The 24,460-nt window shown below is 40.6% G+C and overlaps 1 protein-coding gene across 1 annotated transcript; it reads left to right on the plus strand.

The window, feature by feature from the left end:
• Positions 1–11,097: 11,097 nt before the first annotated feature.
• VWA5A (von Willebrand factor A domain containing 5A) lies at positions 11,098–23,884 on the plus strand. Its single transcript, XM_044669660.1, has 11 exons — positions 11,098–11,162; positions 14,033–14,081; positions 14,207–14,409; positions 14,797–15,049; positions 15,186–15,352; positions 15,649–15,763; positions 20,257–20,426; positions 20,676–20,764; positions 21,016–21,160; positions 22,413–22,492; positions 23,784–23,884. The coding sequence occupies exons 2-11, from the start codon at positions 14,042–14,044 to the stop codon at positions 23,797–23,799; spliced, it is 1,278 nt and encodes a 425-aa protein (XP_044525595.1). The 5' UTR covers positions 11,098–11,162; positions 14,033–14,041; the 3' UTR covers positions 23,800–23,884.
• The last annotated feature ends 576 nt before the right edge of the window (positions 23,885–24,460 follow it).

The raw sequence follows: 24,460 nt of genomic DNA on the forward strand, positions 1-24,460 counted from the left end.
TTAATATATATATATATATATATATTTTTTTTTTTTTTTTTCTGTGAAACATAGTCTTCTTCAGGTCCTGGAAGGAAGCAGCCTACTGGAGCACAGATTCAGGCCTAGAGGGACATCAGTCCAAACTAGGCCTGGGAAACTTCAGTCAAAGAACTGCTAGACAAGTTTGAGGAGAACCCAGCTTGGGTAGTGTCAAATTCTTTTCTACACACTGCTAATCATCATATATTGTTGGACTATTCGTAATTTATATATTTTTGCCCCATGACAATTAAAAAGCATATGAAATGATCAGTTGCTGTGTGGAGGAGGAAGAAAGGAAAGAGGGCCAAGAGTATGGCTGCCAAGATCACATGGATAATATCAGCAAATACAAAGAAGGACGTCAGGCAATTGGGGATTTTTTTGTGCTGCATCTCTGAAATAGCAAGCTAGTCAGACCTCAAGTGATCAAGAAAGTCTAGGCTAGGCACTTCAAGCCAGCACTTAGAGATCTGAAAAGCTTATAACTTAATAAAGAGTTTATTTACTTCACAAAGCATTTCCCCAGCAACAACCTGTGAAAGTAATACAAATATTATTAACACCATTTTATAGTTGGGGAAACTGAGGCTATGAGCATTTTAATTTTTTTTTTTGTATGATTTGTCTCCAGTCACCCAAATAGAAAGTGTGAGGTGAGATTCAAACACTCTGTCATCTTCCGTGCTTAGCACCCCTATGTTTTTCTATTCTCATGTCTGTTGCTAACTACTTGAATTATTTCATCAGACGCTGTGTGTTCTGTTTTGAATGTTTTTGTGAAAATACTTCCAAGCAAGCTATTTCTTGTCTTGTGAGTCAGTTTGAGTTTGAAGTGGCTTTCAGATATTTATATGAGAACTGATTTGGTATTTTCCTTAGAAGAATACTGCTTATCCAGAGTTTTAGAGCTTGATTAAAGAAAAGACTTTGGGTTTTGCTTCAATTTGGGGGGAATATATTTTATGTCCCAGTTCATTTGTTATGTGTGTATTTGATGGTTTGTCTAAAGGGATTAAATAAATAAGTCAATTCCAGGTCAGGCCTGCTTGATATAGCAAGGGATATCAAATAAAATGAAATGAAATACAAATACAAACAGGGAAAATATGGAAAGTGGTAACCAATACCTTTGAGAAGGAGAACAAGTAAGTTCCTAGAATTCTAGGCTACTAGAAAATGTTGAGTAATCCATTTTTTTTGGGGGGGGGGGAATTAAGATATTTGAAGGGAAATAGTAGATAGGTCTGGATAAAGGGATTAGGGTTAGACTACAAAAGGGCTTTTGCACCATTCAGAGAAATTAAAATAGTTTGATCAGAGCTATACTTCAGGAAGGGCAGCTAGGTGGGTCAGTGGATAAAGTACTGGACTTAAGAGTCAGGGATGACTCATCTTCTTAAATAGCTTTAAGGTCCTTTCCCAATCTTATCCTGAGTTCAAATTTGTCCTTAGATACTTACTAGTTGTGTTACTTTGGAAAAATTGCTTAACCCTTTTGGCCTCAGTTCCTTCTCTGTAAAATAAGCTGGAAAGTACAAACTAATTCAGTATCTTTGCCAAGAAAAATCTAATGGGGTCCGGGAAGAGTTGGACAGGACTGAAAAGGCTAAATAACAACAACAAAATACTTCAAGGAGGTTAATTTGTATAGGATGGGAAGAGGTCGGAGAGACTGGAGGCAGGAAGATCTATTAGCAAATTATTTCTTGAAAGAAATAAAGGTGGTTGTAGTGGAAATGGGAAGGTAGGGACTGATTCCAGATAGCAGAAGAAAACACTTGTAGGCTATTCAGATTTTGGGCAATAGGACCAAGCTATTGAAGGCCCTGGATCTAAGCCAATTAGCTACCATAGCAGCTCAGAACATAGCAGCCCTATGTTCCTCTCTTGTCTTTGACATTTCAGTAAAGGACTGGGGGAGGTGGGGGGGAATTCCAAAGTTTCACTCTTTCCTCTCCTGGGTCATCTGAAATCAATTTCTTTCCCTAAGGGGTCTAAGAAGTGAAGGCCAAAAGGAATAAAGGAAGTCTAGTATCCTTACTTGGTCAAGAGAGATAATTGACCAGTATGGACGTGAAAATAATGAATGTGAGTATAATTCTGACCAAGATTCAAACTCTCATGGATCTGTGTATGACTGTCTCAAATGGCCTGATATTACCAGAACTGCCTTATTTTTCAGATTCTTGGAAATAAACTTAAGATTAGCCTAATAAATGGTGGCATCTATCCTAGCCCTGTGTAGTCCCAGATCTTCTTGGAATAGTTAAAAGGTCCTTTTCAAGTCTATTTTATCTGTTATGATTAAAATTCTCTGGAGACTGTATCTTAATTTATAATTATTTATGAAATAATAAAAATAAGGTCAGAAAAAGAAGACATTGGCTGTGTGGGGCTGGCCTCCTTCCCTTCAAAGATCCAGCCTAATGCACATCTACTCACTCAGATTCTCAGGGAAAAAAACCCACTCTCTCCCAATACTTTAATTTATGCTCTTCTTGATGTCCATTTCCCAAGTCTCTGTGATTGGATCATTCCACCCTCACCCTTGACAAGAGTTGGGTCTTTTGGATACCAGGAGTCAGGAGAACTTTAGAATGGCTACAGAGTACACATCTACTTTTCTTTCCTACATTATCTTAAGAGGTTTATTTATAAATAAACAGAGAGCTTTGCTCCTCCCTTATTCAATTAGAGAATGGAGGGAGGAGCAAGTTATAGCATTAATCTTAATATTAAATTTTTTTCCCTTTAAAATTCAAAAGTTGTCTTGGGTTGCCAAAAAAAGGGGGCACAAGCTAAAGTTAAATTTCCACAATCCCCACTATGATTCCTTGGGAGACAGATTAGTCTCCCCAGTGAATCTTTCCGTATGCTAAATCTATACATTTCAGTGTCTCACCAAGATATATAAGGACCCCAAAATATTATAAATTTCATGGAAGGTCTAAGTATATTGTGGTGTTTTTTAACTTTTTAAAAATGATTGATAGGCACATTGACAAGGAACCATTAGGGAATATTCCCTTTTTGGGTACAAAGGTTTTACCAGCAAAATAAAATATCAATGCCTGGGGAAGATCAAAGGAAATGGATGACTCAGTCCCCACAGTTCAGTTCATTATAGCCAAAGGCTAGCTCAGTCTCATTATTTAGTATCTGATTTCTTGGAGCATCTTCTATTGCTGCTATCTTTTTAGTCCATCTGGAACCATGATGATCCTTACAGCATTTTCTTTGAAAGATCTGCTTTCCTGACCCAGGTTACTGGTAACATCTTTCTCTAAAGTTGCTTTTATTTATTTATTTATTTTTAAACCCTTAACTTCTGTGTATTGGCTCCTAGGTGGAAGAGTGGTAAGGGTGTCAAGTGACTTGCCCAGGGTCACACAGCTGGGAAGTGACTGAGGCGGGATTTGAACCTAGGACCTCTTGTCTCTAGGCCTGACTCTCAGTCCACTGAACTACCCAGCTGCCCCTTCTAAAGTTGCTTTTAAAAAAATCTTCATCTATGGACCTGAGCTCTACCAGGATCTAACCTTTTATACAATAACATACATAACTTGATGGTAATACAAAATAAAAAAATATTCCAAAATGGCGTCTATTCTTTTACAACAACAATAGATTTGGTATAGATTACAGTGATTCCCAAAGTGGGCGCTACCGCCCCCTGGTGGGTGCTGCAGCCATCCAGGGGAGCAGTGATGGCCACAGGTGCATTTATCTTTCCTATTAATTGCTACTAAAGTTTTTAAAAATTAATTTCCAGGGGGCTAAGTAATATTTTTTTCTGGAAAGAGGGCAGTAGGCCAAAAAAGTTTGGAACCACTGGATAGAATATATGGCTAGGTTAATTATTTAAGAATGCATTAAATAAGTCACCCAAATAATGTATAAATTACCTTTCCCCAAATAAGAGAAAAACATATATATATGTACATATATACACATGGAGGTAAATTATAACAAGTCTCTAATGTTTTTCCACTTTCTGTTAGCAGTCACTTATATCCTAAAAGCATGTGAGTTAAGTGAAACAATATTGCAGTTACCCACCTTCTGCCATAACTATAGAAAGTTGCCATACCAAAGAAAAAGAGGGACAGAAGTATGACGAAAAGGGGACTGTGATCCCCTTGTCTGATTTCCATTCCATACAAGAGTCATAGAGATAGCAAGCATCAGAGCTAAGTGAGAATATTCTCCACAGGAGATGTCTTACTAGGGAAAAGTCAGAAAAGACCTACCTCAGTCTTTACCAAACAGTTACTCTTCCAAATATCCCCTGAGACAGCTCTCCCCACCTTAACACTGACATATATCACTCTCACAGGGGCTGTTTATCTGTGATCAGCAGCTTATTAGCACACCCTCTTTGGTATATTTGGAATCATACTTGAATATCAGCTACAGTCCCATAAGATTTAATCACAAATGGCAGGTTTCAATAGTCTAAGCTTTGGGGTATGCAATGTTGTCAAGACTGTTAGACCTTGTAAATTTATCCTTTAATACCAAATATTAGGTATAATTCCATACACTCAGATCAAAAATAATACTTAAAGCTAACAAGACAAAGTAGAAGAAAAAAGAAAAAGAAAAAGTGTTTCCCATACCCCATTTAACAATATAACAGTTAAACATGTGTTTTAAAGAAACACTGATTACTTAAAAGCTAAATCTACTAGATCTCTAATAAAGCCATGATTCTCAGGATGTATATACATACATTTTTCTCCTGGTAAAAGTTTGGCATAGGCTTTAATACAACAACTAGGGCAAAGTCTGAAAAGGATAATAATTCCTAGAATTAAAAAGGACCATTTGACCACAATTGCTAATAAACTGGTGCCCTGTAGGTATGAGAGGTTCTGATAAGGGTTGGTAGCAGTAAATGGTGATTTGAAATCTCTTTTTAAATAGTGCTTTGAAATCCTCTTTTGAGCAGCACTTAGAAATCTTATGCTTTTCACTAATTAGCAGATACTACCTATTAGAATGTAGAATCTAACCCTCTGTTTTCCCTATGTCTTTCTCCCACTTGATAAGGGTTGCCTGATATTACAAGCCTGAATGGGGGGGGGGGGGAAGGGCATCCAAGCTAACTTGAAACCCAATAGATGATGTTGTGACTTTCTTCCAGCCAATAGAAGCTTGCAAGACTGAGAGGGAAGGATACCTAAGCAACTTTGAAGTCCTGATAGATGATGTTTTAAGTAGGACATGAGAGGAAACACACTGGTGCACTGAAGATCTTTGCACCCCTTCACTTTTCAGCCTGGAATGGCTGGGGGGAGGAATAATCTGAGGAAAAACAAAGAATTCCTAATGATGAGAGTAGGGCAATCCCCAAGACCTTCAATAAAAACAGCAGCCTGGAGGGCAGCTGGGTGGCTCAGTGGATTGAGAGCCAGGCCTAGAGACAGGAGGTCCTAGGTTCAAATCCGGCCTCAGACACTTCCCAGCTGTGTGACCCTGGGCAAGTCACTTGACCCCCACTGCCTACCCTTACCAATCTTCCACCTATAAGTCAATACACAGAAGTAAAGGGTTTAAAATTAAAAAAAAAAAATAGCAGCCTGAATTCCTGTGGGGGCAGTTGCAATTCCATACCCGACTACAGTCATTCCATCCCCACAAGAGGCCATTCTACTGCCCTGAGTGATTTCTACCACCCTATCCACACTATCTATAATATCTTTGAATGAATACTTTCAAGCCTTCAGATGAATGGGTCTGAGTTGCAATTCTCTGAGTGAGAATCAGCATTTTCTCTCCCACCACAAATTCTCTCTCCCACAAGAGTTTTACTTTGCACCATCAGATGTTAGATAGGTCTCTTTGATGATTTCCTGAGTGTCATTCATAATTCTTTGGAGCTCATGGACATTTGTAACAATTTCCCCTGGGATGTTTATGTAGGAATAAGAAGATTAATTAATAAGAGCATAGGCACTACCAGAAACAGCTGTCAGCATCTCCAGAGCTAAATGGTTTTGCATGCCTATTTTTGAGAAGGAGTCATTCTCCTCCTGGAGGAAGGAAATAGCTTTAGAATTTTGAAAATTTGTTTGAACCATGTGCTGAGCCAATTTCTCAACCTCAGTACAGATTTTCCTAATAGAATCTATTACTGCTATCATCCAAAAAGTGGGCATGGCAGCCCAGAAAAAAGCAGGCCCTGAATTAGGCCTAGATCTCTTGCCCTATGTATGCCACCTAATTCCCAGATTCTTAGCCACTGGTTTTTCTACCCAGTGATCATGCAGCAATAGTAGTGGTAGTCCAGGCCTCAAGTCCCACACTTCCCTTTGGGAAGAGGAGAGTAAGCTAGGAGTTTCAGACATAGAGTTGCCCAGGGGTCACCAACTGTAAGAAATCTGTCTTTGTGATGAGACAGTAACCATTGAAAAGAATATGTATTTATATAGTCCGTCATTTATCTTACTGAGGAGTATCTTAGCAAAGATAAACTTTGTTGTAGGGAATGGAATAGTGAGGTTACATTTCACATTGTCTCCCATGTATCTGCTACCTAATCGTCCTTTATCTCTCTTAACATACAAGTCAAAGGTAGTTAAATAGTAAATGAGTGGGAGTGTGGGAGTGGGAGAGGGGAAATAGGAGTGAATATCACAAAGACTAATAATAGTGTCCTAGGTGTGAATTATGACATGAGAAGTACATGGTCCTGCCTGTACTGCTGCTCCAGAGTTGTGAAATTCACATAATCTGAACTGTAATTCCTATATATAATGACAAAGATGTTCTTCCCTAGGATTGAGGTATATACAGAGGGAAAAGATTTGCCCTGAATAGGGGGATATCCAAAAAGCATTTCAAACAGTGAGACATGTAAATCTCCCCTAGGTCTGTTGTACAGGTAGAATAAAGAGAAAGGGAGAATTTCAGACCACTTCAAATGAATCTCAGTGTATAGTTTGCCAGTTATAGTTTTAAGTTCACTATTCATGCGTTCAAACTTGCCTGAGCTCTGGGGATGGTAGGGTATATAGAATTTGGGAATAATTCTGTGATAAACAAGAATAAATCTGTGATAAAAATAGAATCAGCATTTTAGCCACAAAAGCTGCTATGGCAGGAGGACCAGGAAAGGCTTCTATCCATCTAAATGAATTGGTCCACTATAATAAACAGACTTTATAATGTCCAGCTTTAAGCATACTGATGATTTACATGAAATTATTCCTTGTTTGATGAATCAATCCTGAGGAATGGAAGATTGAAGGCCACCTTTTCTCCTGATTCTAACAAGAACAGCTAACTTAAGCAGATCTACTTCAGAAGAAGATGAGGCCCAGAGGGATTCAGGGATATCTGCTGGAATTTCAAAGTAATGAGCTGCAATCTCCTGATTTTCAGGAAGAAGAACTAAGAATAAAGACAGAATCCTCAGGCAATTGCAGAGACAAAGAGCTGAGTGAAGGTCAAGATATTGTGGCCCCAAGTTTACAAAAAAGATCTTTCTCTAAGAGATTGATAAGGGAATCAAGTATTAGGAGGAATGAGTGTTCTACTGATAGACCATGGACAAAAGGTGAGAAGGAAGCTTACAAATATTTTGGGGCTTCCCTATATCCCAACCACATTGAAAGACCCAATGGAGTAACATTCAGAATCACATTTGCTAAGACAGATCTGGAAACCCAAGTGTCTAATTGACAATAATAAGTGCCACTCACCTTAAGGGTTACATGAATCTCTTTGCTGGGGGAAGAGAAACAGACTGGATTAAGTGGGAGTAAAATGTTAAGGTCGGGAAAAGAAGTTTCCACACTCAGACCCCAAAGCCCCTTCCCCTCTTTCACACCATCATAAATCATGATTCATCTGCCAACTCTTGCAAAGACTTCAGTTTGCTTGAGGAATAAAATGGTCATTATCAGGAGAAGTAGCAACTCTACTGGAGCCTCCATTATTCCAGTTTCTATTTTTAAACTCATCTATTCCTAATCTTCCTCTTATAATTGACCTGGCTTTCCACAGAAAAACAAAACCCTCTAGCTTTGGGGGATTACTTGAGTCAGAATCTTAGTGACCTCCTAAAGAAGCTATGAGTTCCTCAACTGCAGATAAAATAGGAGCTAAGATGGATGTTTTGCTTTCCCTGCCTTTAATTTTTTCGAGTTTCTCTTTTTCCTCTCTTTCACACCTTTCAAAAACTTATGCAGGGGGCAGCTGGGTAGCTCAGTGGATTGAGAGCCAGGCCTAGAGACAGGAGGTCCTAGGTTCAAATCCGGCCTCAGACACTTCCCAGCTGTGTGACCCTGGGCAAGTCACTTGACCCCCATTGCCTACCCTTACCACTCTTCCACCTATAAGTCAATACACAGAAGTTAAGGGTTTAAAATTAAAAAAAACAAAAAAAACAACAAAAAAAAAACTTATGCAGCTATACATTTCAATTGCTTCAAATTCATAATAGACCAATCTGGACAATGCTTGTGGAAATAATCTCTTATTTTTAGGAAGAAGTGAGATATAAGATGATGACATAATATGAGCATCAGTAGGTTTAATGGGATCTAAAACTACATATCTCTTAGATGCTGTGCATACTGATCATAAAACTGGTTGAGATGCTCATTATCTTCTCAAGTAACATATTCAAATTCATGCCAATTTTCTGAGTAAAAAGAGTAGACCCTATTTCCTTTTAGGAAAGCTTCCATTGGTCCCACAACCTCACATAGTCCTCAAGATTATTGGAATCCAATTATGAATCCTTTAATGGTCACTGCTTTCCATCTTCATTCTGAAGTTTATTGGTGACCTCAAAAATTGCCTGTCTTTCTCCCTCAGACAGAAAGTTATGTATCAAATCCAATACATCACCCCAGCTCAGATTAAAATTCCTCCCCCCTCCCAAGAACTGTGGGAGTAGAAAGGCAGAAGAAAAACCTATGATTGATCACATGGTTTGATGGGGATATTGACTTTAAATGATCATTCTATTGCAAATATTGATAATATGGAAATAGGTTTTGATAAATGATACATGTAAAACCCAATGGAATTGCTCATTGGCTCCAGGAGGGGGGAGGGAGGAGGAGAGGGAAAGAAAATGAATCATGTAACCGTGGAAAGATATTCTAAATTAATAAATTTAATTTAAAAAAAATGTAAAATAATAAAATAAAATGCCCCCCAAGATAAAATAAAATCACCCCCAAAAGTTTTAAATTGGGCAAGGATAGTCCCCAGATCTGCATTAAATATGAATGTGTCCCTTTGCCACATTCTGAGATTAGTTGGACTGAAAGGTAAATGTTGTTTTAGGGTCACCAAGTTGCCCTTTCTGTCATGTGTGGCAACTTCCTTCAGAAGAAAAATACCCTTAGAGGAGTCATTATTTACCACTATTGAAAGTATCAAAAGGAAAGGTTTCTGATTGTGCCTGAGTTGTTCTTATACAAGGAAACCTCAGACCAGAAACATTCTTAGTCATAAGACTTTTGACACTTTATCAGAACATATGAGGAGATATCCCTTGTGATTTTATACACATGCTAGAGTCATGAGATAAATTCTGTTACTCTACAATTTGGACTTCCTAGTAATGCTGGAAATTCTCCCTGGCCTAGCAAAGGAACTTATCTATTCTTCTGTCCTCCCTTTCCCTTCTCTTGCCCACCAAAAGACCAGAAAATGCAAATCACAGGGAGATAGGAACATGTAGGTGACAAACAGGGACTTGAGTGATGACAAAACAATCAAGGCCATCACTTTTATAGATTTTCTTCTCCGTCCTAACCCCCTAATTTACTGCCTTGCTGCTCATCCTCCTCCTTAGTCCAGGAGTTACTTAAGGCAGCAGTTTTCAAACTTTGTGGTCTCAGGAATCCCTTATACCCTTAAAAAAATGATTGAGGACCTTCAAGATATTCTGTTTATGTAGGTGATATATATCACTAGTTAGCTTATTTTCTACCCAGCTGCTCTCCTTTGGACTTCTCCATCATGCTCCTAAGAACCTCATCATCCTGAAGACAACATAATCCCCTGTTTGGAGAGCAAGTTTCCTCTCCAAACCTGTATGTAAAGAAGGCACCTAGGCCAGCCAACTCTTAATTTCCCTTTGAAGGACTCAGTCAAACCTCTGTGCTTTCTTCTCTCTTCCCAGTCTATCCCTATTCACCTTCTTAAAACAAACAAACAAACAAACAAACAAACAAAAACCCTTCCCTTTTCCCATTAGATTGTAAACTACTTTAGTGCTGGGACTTTTCCCTGACTGTATCCCTACAGCTTAGCAAAATAGTGGAAATATAATCAGTGCTTAATAAATGTTTATGGATTGAATGTATTAGAAATTCATTCATTCAATTAACATGTCTTATGTTCCTATTTATGAGAAAGGCACTGACTTTTAGGAACAAAAAGTGGCAAAAGTCCCTGACCTCAAGGAACTTACAATCTAATGGAGGAAGACAACATGAAAACAATTATACTCCAAATAAGCTATTATGCAGGATAAATAGGAAATGATTTTTAAAAAAGGAAAGCACTACAATTAAGATAGATCTGGGAAGGCTTTCCTGTAGAAGGCGGAATTTTACTTGGGACTTAAAGGTTGATTATACATTTAAAAAATAATGATAAACACATTAAATGTTAACATAAATCACAAATTTTGTGGAAAATAACTGTTGTCCAAAACAAAAACAAAGAGAAGTAGCACTTTTCTTCTCTGCCCCCCACCCAGTCTTTAAGATCTGGCTTTAAAAGAAGATAGCTGATTTCTCTTATCAGCTTGTGCTTTCAATTTATTGTAATTTGTTTTCCTTGAAGTTTATGAAGACAGTCTAGTTTCACACAGCTATGTAGCTGGACAAGGGACGAATATTTTAATAGACAATAATATCTTAGTATCATCAAGAAAACAGCGACCTCACGGTCTCCCTAAAAAGATTGCAGCACCCTCCCGGGATACAGAAGAGTTCACTGAAGGTGAACGTTTGAATGTGGGATAAAGAACTTGCACTCAATCCCTTGGAAATAGAGTAAGTAGTTTGCAGACAGTGCCTAAGAGTGGGCGGGGCCTTCTGGGTAATCAAACCGCTGTTTCTTTCACTTCGCTGTGAAACTAGAAAACGGGAAAAGCTTCTGAGCAGGTAATTGACATCCATCCTCAGAGACTAAGATTTTACTCGGCTCTCTCTGTGCCTTCCAGGGGACTCCTTCCCCCCAAGATACAGCGCCTTTGCGAATGGCGCGCCTGGATTTCCCTCTTGTCCGGTCTAATCCTTCCTGTAACAAAGTTCTTGTCGTTCAGCAGGCTATGGAGTACCTACAGGGCAGCTTATTTCCTTCTCTTTCTGAGGGCTCGCTCCCCTCGGTAGTATCCCAAGCCCTCAACCCCTCCCCCCCCCCCGCCCCCATCGGCGCTGGGATAGAAGGGATGACTTCCTTGTCCTCCGGCAGCCTCATCCTTCGAGATAAACTGAGACTCTCCTGGGCGATCACCTGCTAGAGTCATTTAAGTAGCACTTGGCCCCTCCTGGACCCCCTAGTGTCTGGGTTAACTCCTGGTTGCATGCCAGGGATCCCTTTTAAAGAACTGGCGCCAGCCAGCAAGGTTTTCTTATGCAAAGTAGGGAGGTTTGTGGCATTAGGTGGGAAAAAGAAAGTCTCCATTCTGAGCTTCCCTGTGAAGATATAGAATCAGATGTACATTTTCTATCTTAGAGAATTAGTGTTCTCCCCCATTATATACCTTCGTATCCTCCTAAGCTTGAGAGGAAGGGTTGCGTTTTGACAAGAACTCTGGACAAAAGCCCCAAATTTGAGTCCTGTTTCAGAGCATTATCTCAGTGAGCAAATGCCATCCCTTGTGTGGGCCTCGGTTTTTCTCTGTTAAGTGAGAAGTGTATACTTTTTTATGGAACATTAAACCTCCAACTTTCTGCCGTTATGAGAACTTTGGCCTTGTATGATTCACCCATTCTGGACAATTATCTCAGTGGTGTGGCCTTTCCTCTTAATTTTTCTTAATGTATTGGTGCCACAGTGTCAGAACTCTTGCTCCACCCAGAGTTACTAATCAGTGCTTCTGGGTGTGTTATCTGGGATTTCTGCAGGTCCTCTCCCAGTTCCCTTTGCAATTCTCTGGCCTGGCCCAGTCAGTTATTGATTTGCCTGATTGTTTCTGCTCATATTCTTGCTGAAACTGGGGTCTGAGATTTTTAGTTTTTTGGAGGGTGTAATGTGCAGAATCACAATTGGAGCAAATATGGACATTTTCACTGACTGAATTCTCTGGGAGACACTTGGTTTTATTGCCTTAAAGTGATAATTGACAAGTATTTATTAAATAATTACCATGTACTAGGTGCAATGCTAAATGCTGAGGATACAAGGAAAAGCAAAAACAGTTCTTGCCCCGGAGGAGCTCACATTCTATGGGAAAAGAATGCATGTAAATAAAGTTATTTATTAAAATATTGATTGTTGTATCTGATTCTTCCTGACCTTTTTTGGGAGGCTTTCTTGGTCAAGATACTGGTATGATTTCCCATTTCCTCCTCCAGCTCATTTTACAAATGAGGAAACTGAGGCAAACAATCTTAAGTGATATGCCCAGAATCACATAGCTAGTATCTGAAGCCAGTTTTGAACTTAAGATGAGTCTTTCTGACTACAGTCCTGCTATTCTATCCACTGTACTACCTAGCTGCACTATTATCAAATATAAAATATTAAAATAGATGTTAAGGCTGAGCATGGAGGGCAAAAGAATTGTGCCACAGGATTATTGAGAGGTAGAGACACTTCTCATGAATCTTGACTCCTTTGGTATCTTTGGGAAGTTTAGCCAAGGTTAGTAATGACTTCCTGGATCTCTTTTGACTTTTGACTGAATGTTTAGAGCTATCTTTTCTAAATTCTTTTGTTAAAGTTTTTTTTTTTTTTAAATAGGCAAGGAAAGGGCAGCTAGGTAGCTCAGTGGATTGAGAGTCAGGCCAAGAGACGGGAGGTCCTAGGTTCAAATCTGGCCTCAGACACTTCCCAGATGTGTGACCCTGGGCAAGTCACTTGACCCCCATTGCCCACCCTTACCACTCTTCCACCTATAAGTCAATACACAGAAGTTAAGGATTTAAAAAAAAATTGGCAAGGAAAGCACTATTTCCACAATTTATTAGAGTACCACTGGGGGTATTATCTTACCCAGAGAGCCTCTTTGGAAGATATACATTTCAGGGACAGACCTGTGGCTCATATTGAAGACAAGGCTGAGAGTATATTTTATTTAGCATGATGACCCATTCTATACAGTATAGGATTATGTATTTTAGAAGATACTCTGGTGAGGAAATCCAAGAACTGGAGATAGAAAGCCAGAAGGGGAGAAGAGCTGGATAAAGACCAGTCAGTAGTAGCAGAAAAAGATATGGCAAATATTGTCATCATAATACCATCTGAAAGGTAAGATACATAAGGAGTCTGAGACATATTACACAAATTTGACTCAGAAATTTCATTGTTCTAGATATCTTCTAGAACCTGTTACATCTCTCTCTTTCCCCCAAACAGAACGGTTGATACTTTTTTTACTTTAATGATGATTTTTTCTTCAAAAAGAGAAAAAAAAAACAACCAGGGGAAGTTCTGTTCTGAACTGTCCATTTACATCATCTATCATCATCTTTCCCTTTAATTTACCTATAATGGGACTGAAGGGACCGTTTTTCTTCTAGCTTCTGTGGATTTCAGATGTGTATCATATAGTACAATTCTACTAGTAAATAAAAATGACTTGGGGTCACTAACCTGAAGCTAAAAGATCTTGACTCACTTGGGTTCTCAGACATTCTTCTCTTTGATCATTTCTTTCCTGCCAATTTTCCTGTCTTCAAACTCATGGATTGTTTCTGGCAGAGAATTCTAGTTCCAATAAAAAGTCAAGTTGACAAGGGTGTTGATACAACATCTATGGATTTCTTTGGAATTTCAGTTTTATCTCTCTTTTTTTTTTAAATAGATTATCAACATGGAATATTGTGGTCTTCTCACCCTTTCTAAGCAGCCAGGTAAGTCTACCATAAGTACAAGCAAGGAGAAGAGAAAGTTGAGATAAGTTCAGAACTCTAATACCCTCTTTGGTATTATCTTTGGTACTCAGAATTAAAGACTGATATGCATTTCCCTCCTCCAGTGCCTCTCAAGAGCATCTCAGTGGATGTGTCTATCAATCAGTTTGTGGCAGATGTGTCTGCAACCCTGGACTACAAGAATGAGGAAACAGGCCCTGTGGAAGCATTGTTTGTGTTCCCCATGGATGAAGACTCTGCTGTTTATAACTTCCAGGCTCTGGTGGATGGGAAGAGTATAGTGGCAGAAATACGAGAAAAGCAGCAGGTAGTAGGGATGAGACCCCCAGTGCTCCCCTTTCTCTTCCTCATGTTGGATTGATATTTTTGTTTAGTATCAGCTGGAAACACTAAGTTGCTTTTGTCCCTCCTTGAGCTGCTTTTTTACCTATAGGAGTGTCTTCTGTAAAATAAGAGAGTTGACCTAGATAATCATTGGGGGACTTTCTGACCCTAAATTTCTGATTCTTGACTGAGACCATTTGGAAAGAAATCAGCCTGAGACACTGTTACCTCTATCCTGTAGCTTTTCTCTCTAGCTGCCTCCTCTAACTCTTCTCATTATTTCTGCCTCTCCTCTTTTCCATAAAAGGTTTTTTCCTCTTCTACTTGCTCCCAAGTCCTCCTCATTTCTGTTCTTCCTCTTTTCCCTCAGGCTCAGGAGGACTATGAGAATGCCATCTCCCAAGGCCAGGAAGCCTTCCTACTAGAGCAGGATAGCAGCTCTGGGGACATTTTCAGTTGTAGTATAGGAAATCTTCCCCCTGGCCAGAAGGCTGCTGTCACCCTGAGCTATGTTCAGGAACTGTCCCTTGAAGCAGATGGGGCTGTTCGATTTGTGCTGCCAGCCATCTTGAACCCACGCTATCTTCTCCAAGGTGAGGAGTTGGGCTTCTCCAATAGCAGTGGCAGGAGTTTGTGGATGGAAGGGGGTGGGGAGCATCTGAGTCCAACTGGGTGTTGTGGCTGAGGTGAGAAAAAGTACTTCAGTTCCTCCTGACCTCATCACTGTACTGAGAGTTCCTTGGCTTCTCACAGAATCAGCCGAGCCTGACATCACCTCTCAAATTCCCTGGATTCCTGGCAAGGAGCTGCCCTACACATTTAGTGTCAGTGCCAATATCTGCTCCTCTAATGGCATTGAGAAGGTCTATTCCAACTGTCTCCTGAGTCCCCTGCAGTACTTGGAGGATGACAAGACAGTTGCCCAGGTAACTAGACAGGAGCACCATTGCCTTTGGTGCCTCTGCCCCTTACCCCCATCTTAAAAACTTCCTTGTTGTTTCTAATTGTTGTCTAATGGCTCACCCACAGAGCATCATATTATACCCTCTCCCCATCCCTCCTGAAATCTCCACTTTGACCTTTCTCTTTTCATACCCACACCTTCCCAGAGAGTTATTCACCCATGGGAAGTTCCTCTTTAGCCCCTGCTCATCTGGGTAGAGAGGCCCTGGAATTTCTCTCTCTTCCTATTATTGCTCTGCCTTCCTTTATCCTCATTTAGGTTTCCTTGGCTGAAGGACACAAATTTGACCGGGATGTTGAGATTCTGGTTTACTACGGGGGAATAAACATGCCCACTGTCTCCTTGGAGCTTCCCCAAGCTGATGCCAAACCAGGTGAACCAATCCTAGGAGGCTGCTTCTTGTAGACTTGTAGACTTGTAGACCCAGACTTGAAGACATTGGTCTGTACCTTTGTGCCACTTCTCTTCCTGTGAAATAGAGATTTCAGAGAAGTATTGAAATAATTGTGAGGTGTAAAAATGTTTGTCTGATAGGATTGTTATAATCATGGCATGCAGTGGTGCTCTCAGGAATGCAGAGGGAGATTCACTACCTTATTAAGAGGGAACTTGTGTATGCCAAACGTAGAAATGGAAAGGCTAAAGATGCTATTCTGACTGTTCAGTATTATACTTGTAATGCAGGATTGATGCAAGTTCTCTTGGAGGAGGGTTAGGGTCTAGAGAAGCTGTTGCTATGGGTGAATGGCCAATGCTGGCAGAGGGCCTCAGAAGGTAAGATCAGGCTGAGGGAACCAGCCCCTCAGCCAGAGATAAACTCCACTGCCCTGATGTAGAGTGGTCTATCAGCTTGACAAATGAAGGTAATGATTTGGCTTAGGGGTGTCCCTGCCTGGGTTAAGTAAACTAATTTTCCCACGTTCCATCTCCCAACCAAATCCCTCCTCCTGGGGCCCAAGGGGGAGTCCAGGGGGGTAGCTGGATGTCTGGGTCAGATCAAGGAAATCAGAAACCTAGGGTTGGTTCTCCAGGGATATTTATAGTGCCAGCTCCAATGGTCTGATCGTGAGACTAGGGACTTGCTGGGTCAACATTCCATTCCCCTAACTGCCAGAATTGCCTAGGATGATTTTGCAAATGCAAGAGAACTTGCATCAATCCTGCATTACATACCATGATACTTTCTTCTCCAGTATGATTTTATATTAGACCCGGAATACCAGAATTGGAAGAGATAGCAAAGACCCAATTGTCTAATCTCTTTTAGAGAAGTTGCTGTTTCTCTGTAGCCTCTCTGCTATGTGCTGATACAATTAATTTTTTTGGTAGGACCTTTCATTTTTTCCACATTCAATTTAAGGTAATGAGATTCAGCACATAGCTCTAGCTGAATACGTCTTTTTGCAGTTTTTCAGCCTTTCAGTCAGCCATACTTTCCTCTAAATCACCGATTTAAAAATATTGAATAATACATGGCTAAGGACATATCCCTGGTTTGCTCCATTTGAAAACTCTCTAGATTTCTACCCTCATCCATTAATGACTATTTTGGGTTCTAGTCATTCGTAGGGTTTAGAGACAGGAGTAACCAGTTATGAATGCATCTAACTACTATCCTGGAATGTGTAACTATTTTGTACATAGAGAAATCACATGAGAGACTTTGAATTATCTCATTGAAATTCAGGGATAAATATGCATGACGTTTCCTCTGATCCTCTGGTCCACAGTAGACCTTTCTTTTTCAAGTTGCCAATATTTTTCAAAGAACACTTATAGTAGTTTAACTATGTATGTCAGTTCTTCTACTACCTTATATGTATTACAAAATCTCTCAACTGGAAATAATCCTAGAGGCCCTCAGTATCAACCATTCTTTGCTTCTCCACAGCAACCCCCAAAAATACTTACTAAAAGGAAAACAACACTGCCTCTTATAGCAGCCTGTTCTACTTTTTGACAGTTGCAATAGGAATTTTATTCTTTACATTGTCCTGAAATCTGCTTCTCTGAAATTACCACCCATTCAATGAGTCTTGTTCTGTCCTCTGCAGCCAAACATCAGTTCTCAAGTAAAATGATAGACTTGCAGATGTTGAACACAACTGCTATGTTCCTACCATTATTTTTCTAGTTCCTTTAACCTGTCTTTGTAGGGCATGCTTGCCAGTCTGTAGCCTTAGGCAGCTAGGTGGTGCAGTGGATAGAGTGTTAGCCCCAGAGTCAAGAAGACCAGAGTTCAAATCCTGTTTTAGACAGCTACTATCTCTGTGGCCCTGGGCAAGTCACTTTACCTTGTTATGAGCTGGAGCTGGAAATGAGCTGGAGAAGAAAATGGCCAAGCACTCTAGTATCTGGCAAGAACATCGCAAATGGAGTCATGACTAGACTGAACAGCAAGCCTCTAGAGGTGGCAGATGACTCACTGGATTGATCCATAATCCCTCTTCACACACTTATTAGCTGAGTGTCCCTAGTCAATTACAATTTCAGTCCACCTCACTTTCTTCAACTATAAAATGCATCTAATTATAGCACCTCTTCTCAGAGTTGTTGTAAGGGTCAAATGAGAGAATATTTGTAAGTGCTTAGCACAGTGCTTGAGTAAGCACTTAATAAATACTTGTTTCCTCCGCCTCTTTACCATAATGATTGCCATCCTGTGGTCATGCTTTTCCCCTGATTTTGTAGTTTGTCTAGACTTCAAAACTTTGTCTTCAGTGAAGTCAATTAGGTGGCCTTTTATTTATCATAAATTTTAATCCCTTGCTAAGTATTTTTTCTGCCTTTTTGTAAGATTGTGCAAAGACATGAATGCAAAATAATAGTTGAAAAATAACATTTCCTTTTTTTTTGTCCATTATCTTCAACTTATCCACCCTGTAGCAAATCTTTTGGCCACCTTGAGTTAGTAGTCTTGTTCCTTCCCTCCTAATAAAGCTTTTATATAGCCATTTCTCCTGTTTGTAGGTTATAAAGGATTTGTCTTCATTAATTCAGAGACAAAATTGTATTGCTTCCGTCCTTTCTCTACTCAAGAATCCTACCATACTCAGAAATTACTTGTAAGGCACTTCTGTATAGGCCTTATCTTATTGATGAGAAATTAGATTGAACAGAATCCACTTGTCCCTAGATACTGTGTGATTGGATTGAGAACCTATGAGCCATCTAAGAACCAAGGCCAGTTTAAGTGATTGGAAAACACTGGTTGTTTTTGCTGTAGCTTTCATCATGTTGTGATGGTATCAGAAATGATGGTGTCTGACATATAAATAACTGACATATAAATAACCAGGCTTTTTATTTAAATCCCTACATCAGTTCCTCTTTTTTGCCCCAAACCAAAACCATCACTTCTATTTTGATGACTACTTTATCATGTCCTGTGTTTTCTTTTACCTAGTTCATTCCCCAGCTAGGGATTAATAACTGAAATGTTGGAACTCAGCATCCATCCTAGTTCCTTCCAGTCTTCCCCAGAGAGACCAGATGTAAGGGACTCTTTTATAGCAAGTGAAACTAACTTATGACACAATAGCATCTTTGAGGCCTTACAATAGAGATTAGACCTACATTTTCATTAATGTAAGTTCACTCTTGACTGAGAAAATTCCCCTGATAATGCAGATGAGGAAATTGTCAGCAACCTAGTCTTAAGAGGATTTTCCAAAGCAGTAGGAGGTTGCATGATTGCTCAGTCTCACAAACCATCGGATCCTTTAGTGAGACCTTTACCCTAATATCCTGAGCAGAGGCCAGCTCTCACTACATTACACTGCCTATACAACACTTGCAGAGTGTTTTTGCATATTCATTTTTTAAAAGCAACTCATGTATTTTGCACAACTCATTTAAACTCATTTGTACAACTCATCTTTGGTTTGTCTCATGTTCTTTATGCAAAACTCCATAATTTATCCCTCCTTAACTAGTTTCAGGAAAACACTATTCTAGTTGGATGAATTAATAGGCTTTGTGTGATCAGATAAATGCCACCCAACATTTTTTAACATCCTTTATCAAAGAAACCAGTCAAGTTTATTGCTTATTTGTCTTATCTCAGGTACTTAGTGACATTTAATACTATTGCTGGATAGTCTTTATTCTCTTGCCCCTAATATTACAAGTTAACATAAGGTTTACTTTTGTATTTCACTAACTATTGAACATTGATGTCATTAATATGACTACTACTTCTGTTGGTATTGATTGAAACCTATTCATTCTCTCTCATTCTGTATGACTCTTGCCCATAGATTGCAAATGGCATCATACACCCACCACATACCTTCCACTCACTGTTTTTTAAATTTTGCTATGTGACTAGTCCACTAGTCTTATATATCTCTCTGTTGATCTACTTCATATACTGTCAAGTGATTTACAGGTATACAGTAGATTTGATGGCTCCTTTTTCAAAAATTAATTTAAAAAAACCCCTTATTTTCTATATTAGAATCAATAGTAACTCTCAATTCTAAAGCAACAGTGTGGCAAGGGTTACGCCACTGGGGTTATGTGACTTGCCCAGGATCATACAGCTAGGAAGAATCTGAGACAACATTTGAACCCAGACCTTGTGGTCTCCAAACCTGACACTCTATTCCCTTCTCTACAAAATTTTCATAGGTAAATTTGTTAGTTTTCATAAGACCTCTTTCAACCAGGACAAAAATCCAAACCCCAAATAAAACCTCTAAGGTGTGATAATTGAACCCTCAACCCTCACTCTTCTCCTTTATCACATCGTTTTGCTTCCTTGGGTCCTGTAGTATAAATATGTGTGTGTGTATAGATGTGTGAATATATGTAGGTATATATATATATACATATATATATTTTAATTTTTCACCTCTTGGGTAGATTCCCTGATGGGAGACCCAGCTGTGATGGTGAGTTTCTACCCTAGCATCCCTGAGGCTGAGGGAGAGAGCACTTCTGGTGAATTCATCTTCCTCATGGACTGCTCAGGGAGCATGGCGACACCATTGAATTATGAAATGGGTTCCCAGTTACGCATAGCAAGTGCCAAGGTACCAGCTTCTCTCTCTCTACATCTCTCTTGCATGTGTCTTTTGTCCCAAGTGAAAATGGAACTTTGGGATTAAATTGCTCTTGTAACATCGTCACCTTTTCCTTCTCATGGGCTAAATCTGAATGGCACCCCTTTGAGGGTAACTCACTGGGACCAGAATCATGGAGGGGAGAACAGGGGAGAACCAAGTATCAGCAGGATGGAAAATGACACTTTGGGGTAATATCTTCTCTACCTTCTCACTCAGGAAACTCTGATCCTGCTGCTGAAGAGTTTGCCTCTTGGCTGTTATTTCAACATCTATGGATTTGGATCCACTTTTGATTCCTTCTTCCCGTGAGACTCTGGATGGTGTCCCAGAGGTTGGGAGGAGGGTGGAGGTGAAAAGAGAAAATTGGGAGGGAGATATGGCAAAGGATGCAGTTACCCAGTTAGTGAAGAGGCAATAGAAGGCCTGTCTTTGGGGCTGGGGATTATGAGAGGGAGGGGAGCAGGCTGCAGTTCCTCAGACAGAGACTATCCTTCATGGACTCCTTCTGTGTGTATGTATGTATGTATGCATGTATGTGTGTGTGTACACATCTCAGAGAAAGTGTGGAGTACACACAGCAGTCCATGGAGGAGGCCCTGCGGAGAGTGAAGGCTCTTGAAGCTGACCTGGGAGGGACTGAAATCTTGGAGCCTCTGAAGAACATTTACAGCAAACCCTGCAGACCAAACCACCCCCGGCAGGTGAGGGACTGGAGCTGGGAGCAAAGGAGACACCAGTCTTGTTTGGTTGATGAGTCCCTCATACTGATCCTGTCTGAAGTCAGCACTGATCAGCTTTGTGTCAGAGCAGGAGAATGTTAGATGCACTGTGAGAGCAGAATGGGCAGGTTTAATGGAGTCTCTCCTCCCATAAGAGGAGTCTAGGAAGGAGGCCTTTGGTTCTAATAACAACTGAAAATTCACTTAGTGATTTCTGTCATTTGATTCTTGCAAGAACATGGTGAGGTTGATTGACAGATCTTGTTATCTCCCCTTCATAGCTGGGCAAACTGAGGTTTGGGGTGAGTTATCTGGCCTGTGGCTAGGGAACTAGTGAAGTGAGAGATGAGGGGGAACCCAAGTCTTTGATAGTGACCCCCACATCCATCCTTCTTTCTGGTCACCCACACTGCCTCTGCCCATCTGCAGGGCCCCAGGGAGAGCTCCCACTCACAGAAGCCCCTCACTATGCACTTTAGGAGGCTGTCACAGCTCCTGGGTGCCTCAGTGAACCACCTACCACAGTTGTGAGGATCAAGTGAGAGAGTATTTTTGTAGTGCTTGGCACAGTGTCTGGCACATAGGAGGTGCTTCCTAAATGCTTGTTCCCTGCCCCACTCCCACACCCATGTCAAAATAGAGGTTCCCGGATCCTGGAGAGTCACTGACTCTGAACAAGAGAAGAGGGAGACCAGGTGAACTTCATGATGGGTTGAGGGCAACAGCCAGAGCCCTTGGAAGGGATTTAAGTGTTTCTGTAGAATCTTTGGTCATAAATTCAAGGTCTTTCTTGTATTAATAGTCATCAGGTCCAACCACCTCATTTTACCTATTGGCTAACTGAGGCTTAGAGAGGTTCAATGACTTTCCAAAGGTCTCACAGGTAATAAGTGACAGAAATTGGATTTAAATGCTGGGCTTTTGACTCAAAATCCAGCCCTCTTTTCACTAGAATACTCTGTCTCAGATGAATCTCCCAGGAATCAGAGGATCGTAGACTTTAAACTTGCTTCAGAGGTTACAACCCATATCCACGTTGAAATTGGATTTATAACATTCCTGGCAAGTGGCCATGGAGCCTCCCCGTTGTACATCTCACAGTACTATGGAATATAATAATGAGGCAACCTCCTCTACAGTGGGACAGCTGCCATGGGCTGGGTCAGGAGAGCCTTAGACTGAGAAACCTGACATGGCTCTAATAGGATGTGTGGCTTCTTGTCTCCCTCTGCAGCTCTTTGTCTTCACAGATGGAGAAGTTGCTGATACAGGTTTGGTCATTGCTGAAGTTCAACGCCACAGCCAGAATCACAGGTATGGTTTTTAGGACTCGGCTTCTGAAACTCATTCATTGTGTCTCTAGGACTCAGTTTCTTCATCTGCAATATGAGAGTTTGGATTAGATTGCCTCAGAGATCCCTTCCAGCTCTTCACCTGTGTTTCTTTGATGATGATCTGTAAATGGTTAGGTACCTAAATAAGGGCTCTCATCCCTCCTCAGGACCCCATCCCCTAAACTTTCATTGGGGAAGCCTTGGCACTCGTACACAACGGGCACTCTGGAAGCCCCTCTTCCCAGCACCTGAGGACTTTTTTTTGCCTGCCCCACTCCTCTGTCCAGCCCCCTAAAGCAAGCACTTTCTCCCTCAACTCTCTCTAGTAATGGGGGCTCACAGACAGCTTGAATTTGCCTTCTGGGCACTTGAACTGGGAAGAGGTTTGCCAGCCCTGCCCTAAACCATTTGTACTCTCTTAACCCAGTGAACCCGGAGTCAGGCAGCTTGTTCTAAAACTTCTTTGGCTAGCTTGCCCTGTTCTCCTTACAGGTGTTTCTCTTTTGGAATTGGAGAAGGGGCTTCTACCAGCCTTATTAAAGGCATTGCACGGGCAGCTGGAGGCACTGCAGAATTCATCACGGGCCAGGACAGGATGCAGCCCAAGGTTGCATGATTCTCTCTTTTTTTTTAAATGCATCTACTCTAGATTGAGACAGCATAATAGGTACCTGAATAGGGAGAATTCTTTTCCCCATGTCCTGTACTCTAGCATTATTTTGTATTTAGGTGCTATGGAAATGTGCCAGGGTGGGAGAGGTGGGAACTTTTTCTTTCTTTTTTTTTTTTTTTTTTTTTTTTGTCCTTGAGACTTTGCAGCTCCAAATCTGAGAGCACTTGAGTCTGATGTCTGTGAAGCAAGGGTGACTGCATTGTTTGCTGAGGGATCCAGGATGTTCTTTAGTCATGACAAATAGATGCTTCAGGGATATGAACATAAAGGGGCTGAAAATTATAATTACTGAGCTAGCCTTGGAGTTCTGGACCTTTCCTTGCTTCCCTAGAGATTCTAGTAATACACTTCATTTCCTATTGTAAAAATCCCACACTCCCAGTTTTCCTCTATATGTCCAAAAAATGGGGGCTTGGAGGGAAGCTGTGATATAGTCAAGATTTTCAAGGAAGTTGAAGCCCAGTTTCACACATGTCAAAAGAAAAGGAATTGATTATCCTTGATTATCCTCTGTCATCAATATCCTCTCCCTTGAAATCCTACCTGTCTAGAAATGCCTTGTACTACAAGCTCTATAGCTTCTATTCTATTCCTCCAGGCCCTTCAATCCCTAAAGCGAGCCTTGCAGTCGGTGGTCCAGGAGATCTCTCTCTCTTGGATTCTACCTCCTGAACTGGAGACCACCTTGCTCTCCCCCGCTCCTACTGTCATCTTCCAGGGTCAGAGGTTAATTGTCTATGCCCAGTTGAAAGGAGCAAATGCAGTAAGTCCACATTCTTACTTTTATATACTATAGTTGTGGTAGCTAATGTCCAAACACTGTCTTGGGCTTTTTCTTTTCTACCAGTAGGTGGATTTGTGGGTATGGCATATGACAGGAAGAAACAAGTGTTCTAATTTCTTTTCTTTCCTGGTTTACCTGGGCCTCAGTGATATTTTTGGCATGAACATTGCTCTATTCTGATCCAGTGCAGTATATGGCTCTAGAGTCAAAGGTCCTGGTTTCAGATCTCACCTCGAATTCTCCAGACTTATGGTCAGTCCTCCAAACCCCACAGCTCTGTAAATTGAACAAGTTTGCCTAGATGGCCTCTGAAATCACTTCCAGCTTAAAAGATATGCTTTTGATTTAGGCCTTGACCCTTCCTTTAATATGCTATCTACTATCTGACATCTGCTTGTCTTGTAGTTTAAAGGGGCATCAGGTGAGGTATGTCTAGAGTATACCTTCCAAGGTGATGGCTTTAGGAGCACTGTGCCATTCTACCTGGATCC

This window comes from Gracilinanus agilis, chromosome 3, assembly GCF_016433145.1.
Source record: "Gracilinanus agilis isolate LMUSP501 chromosome 3, AgileGrace, whole genome shotgun sequence".
NCBI lineage: Eukaryota > Metazoa > Chordata > Mammalia > Didelphimorphia > Didelphidae > Gracilinanus > Gracilinanus agilis.

Excerpts from the sequence above, each read along its gene's own strand:
- VWA5A (XM_044669660.1), top strand. The coding sequence starts at position 14,042 with ATGGAATATTGTGGTCTTCTCACCCTTTCTAAGCAGCCAG. Across the intron at positions 14,410-14,796 it reads AAATACGAGAAAAGCAGCAG|GCTCAGGAGGACTATGAGAA; the intron begins GTAGTAGGGATG and ends CTTTTCCCTCAG. Across the intron at positions 15,050-15,185 it reads GGGCTTCTCCAATAGCAGTG|CCGAGCCTGACATCACCTCT; the intron begins GCAGGAGTTTGT and ends TCACAGAATCAG.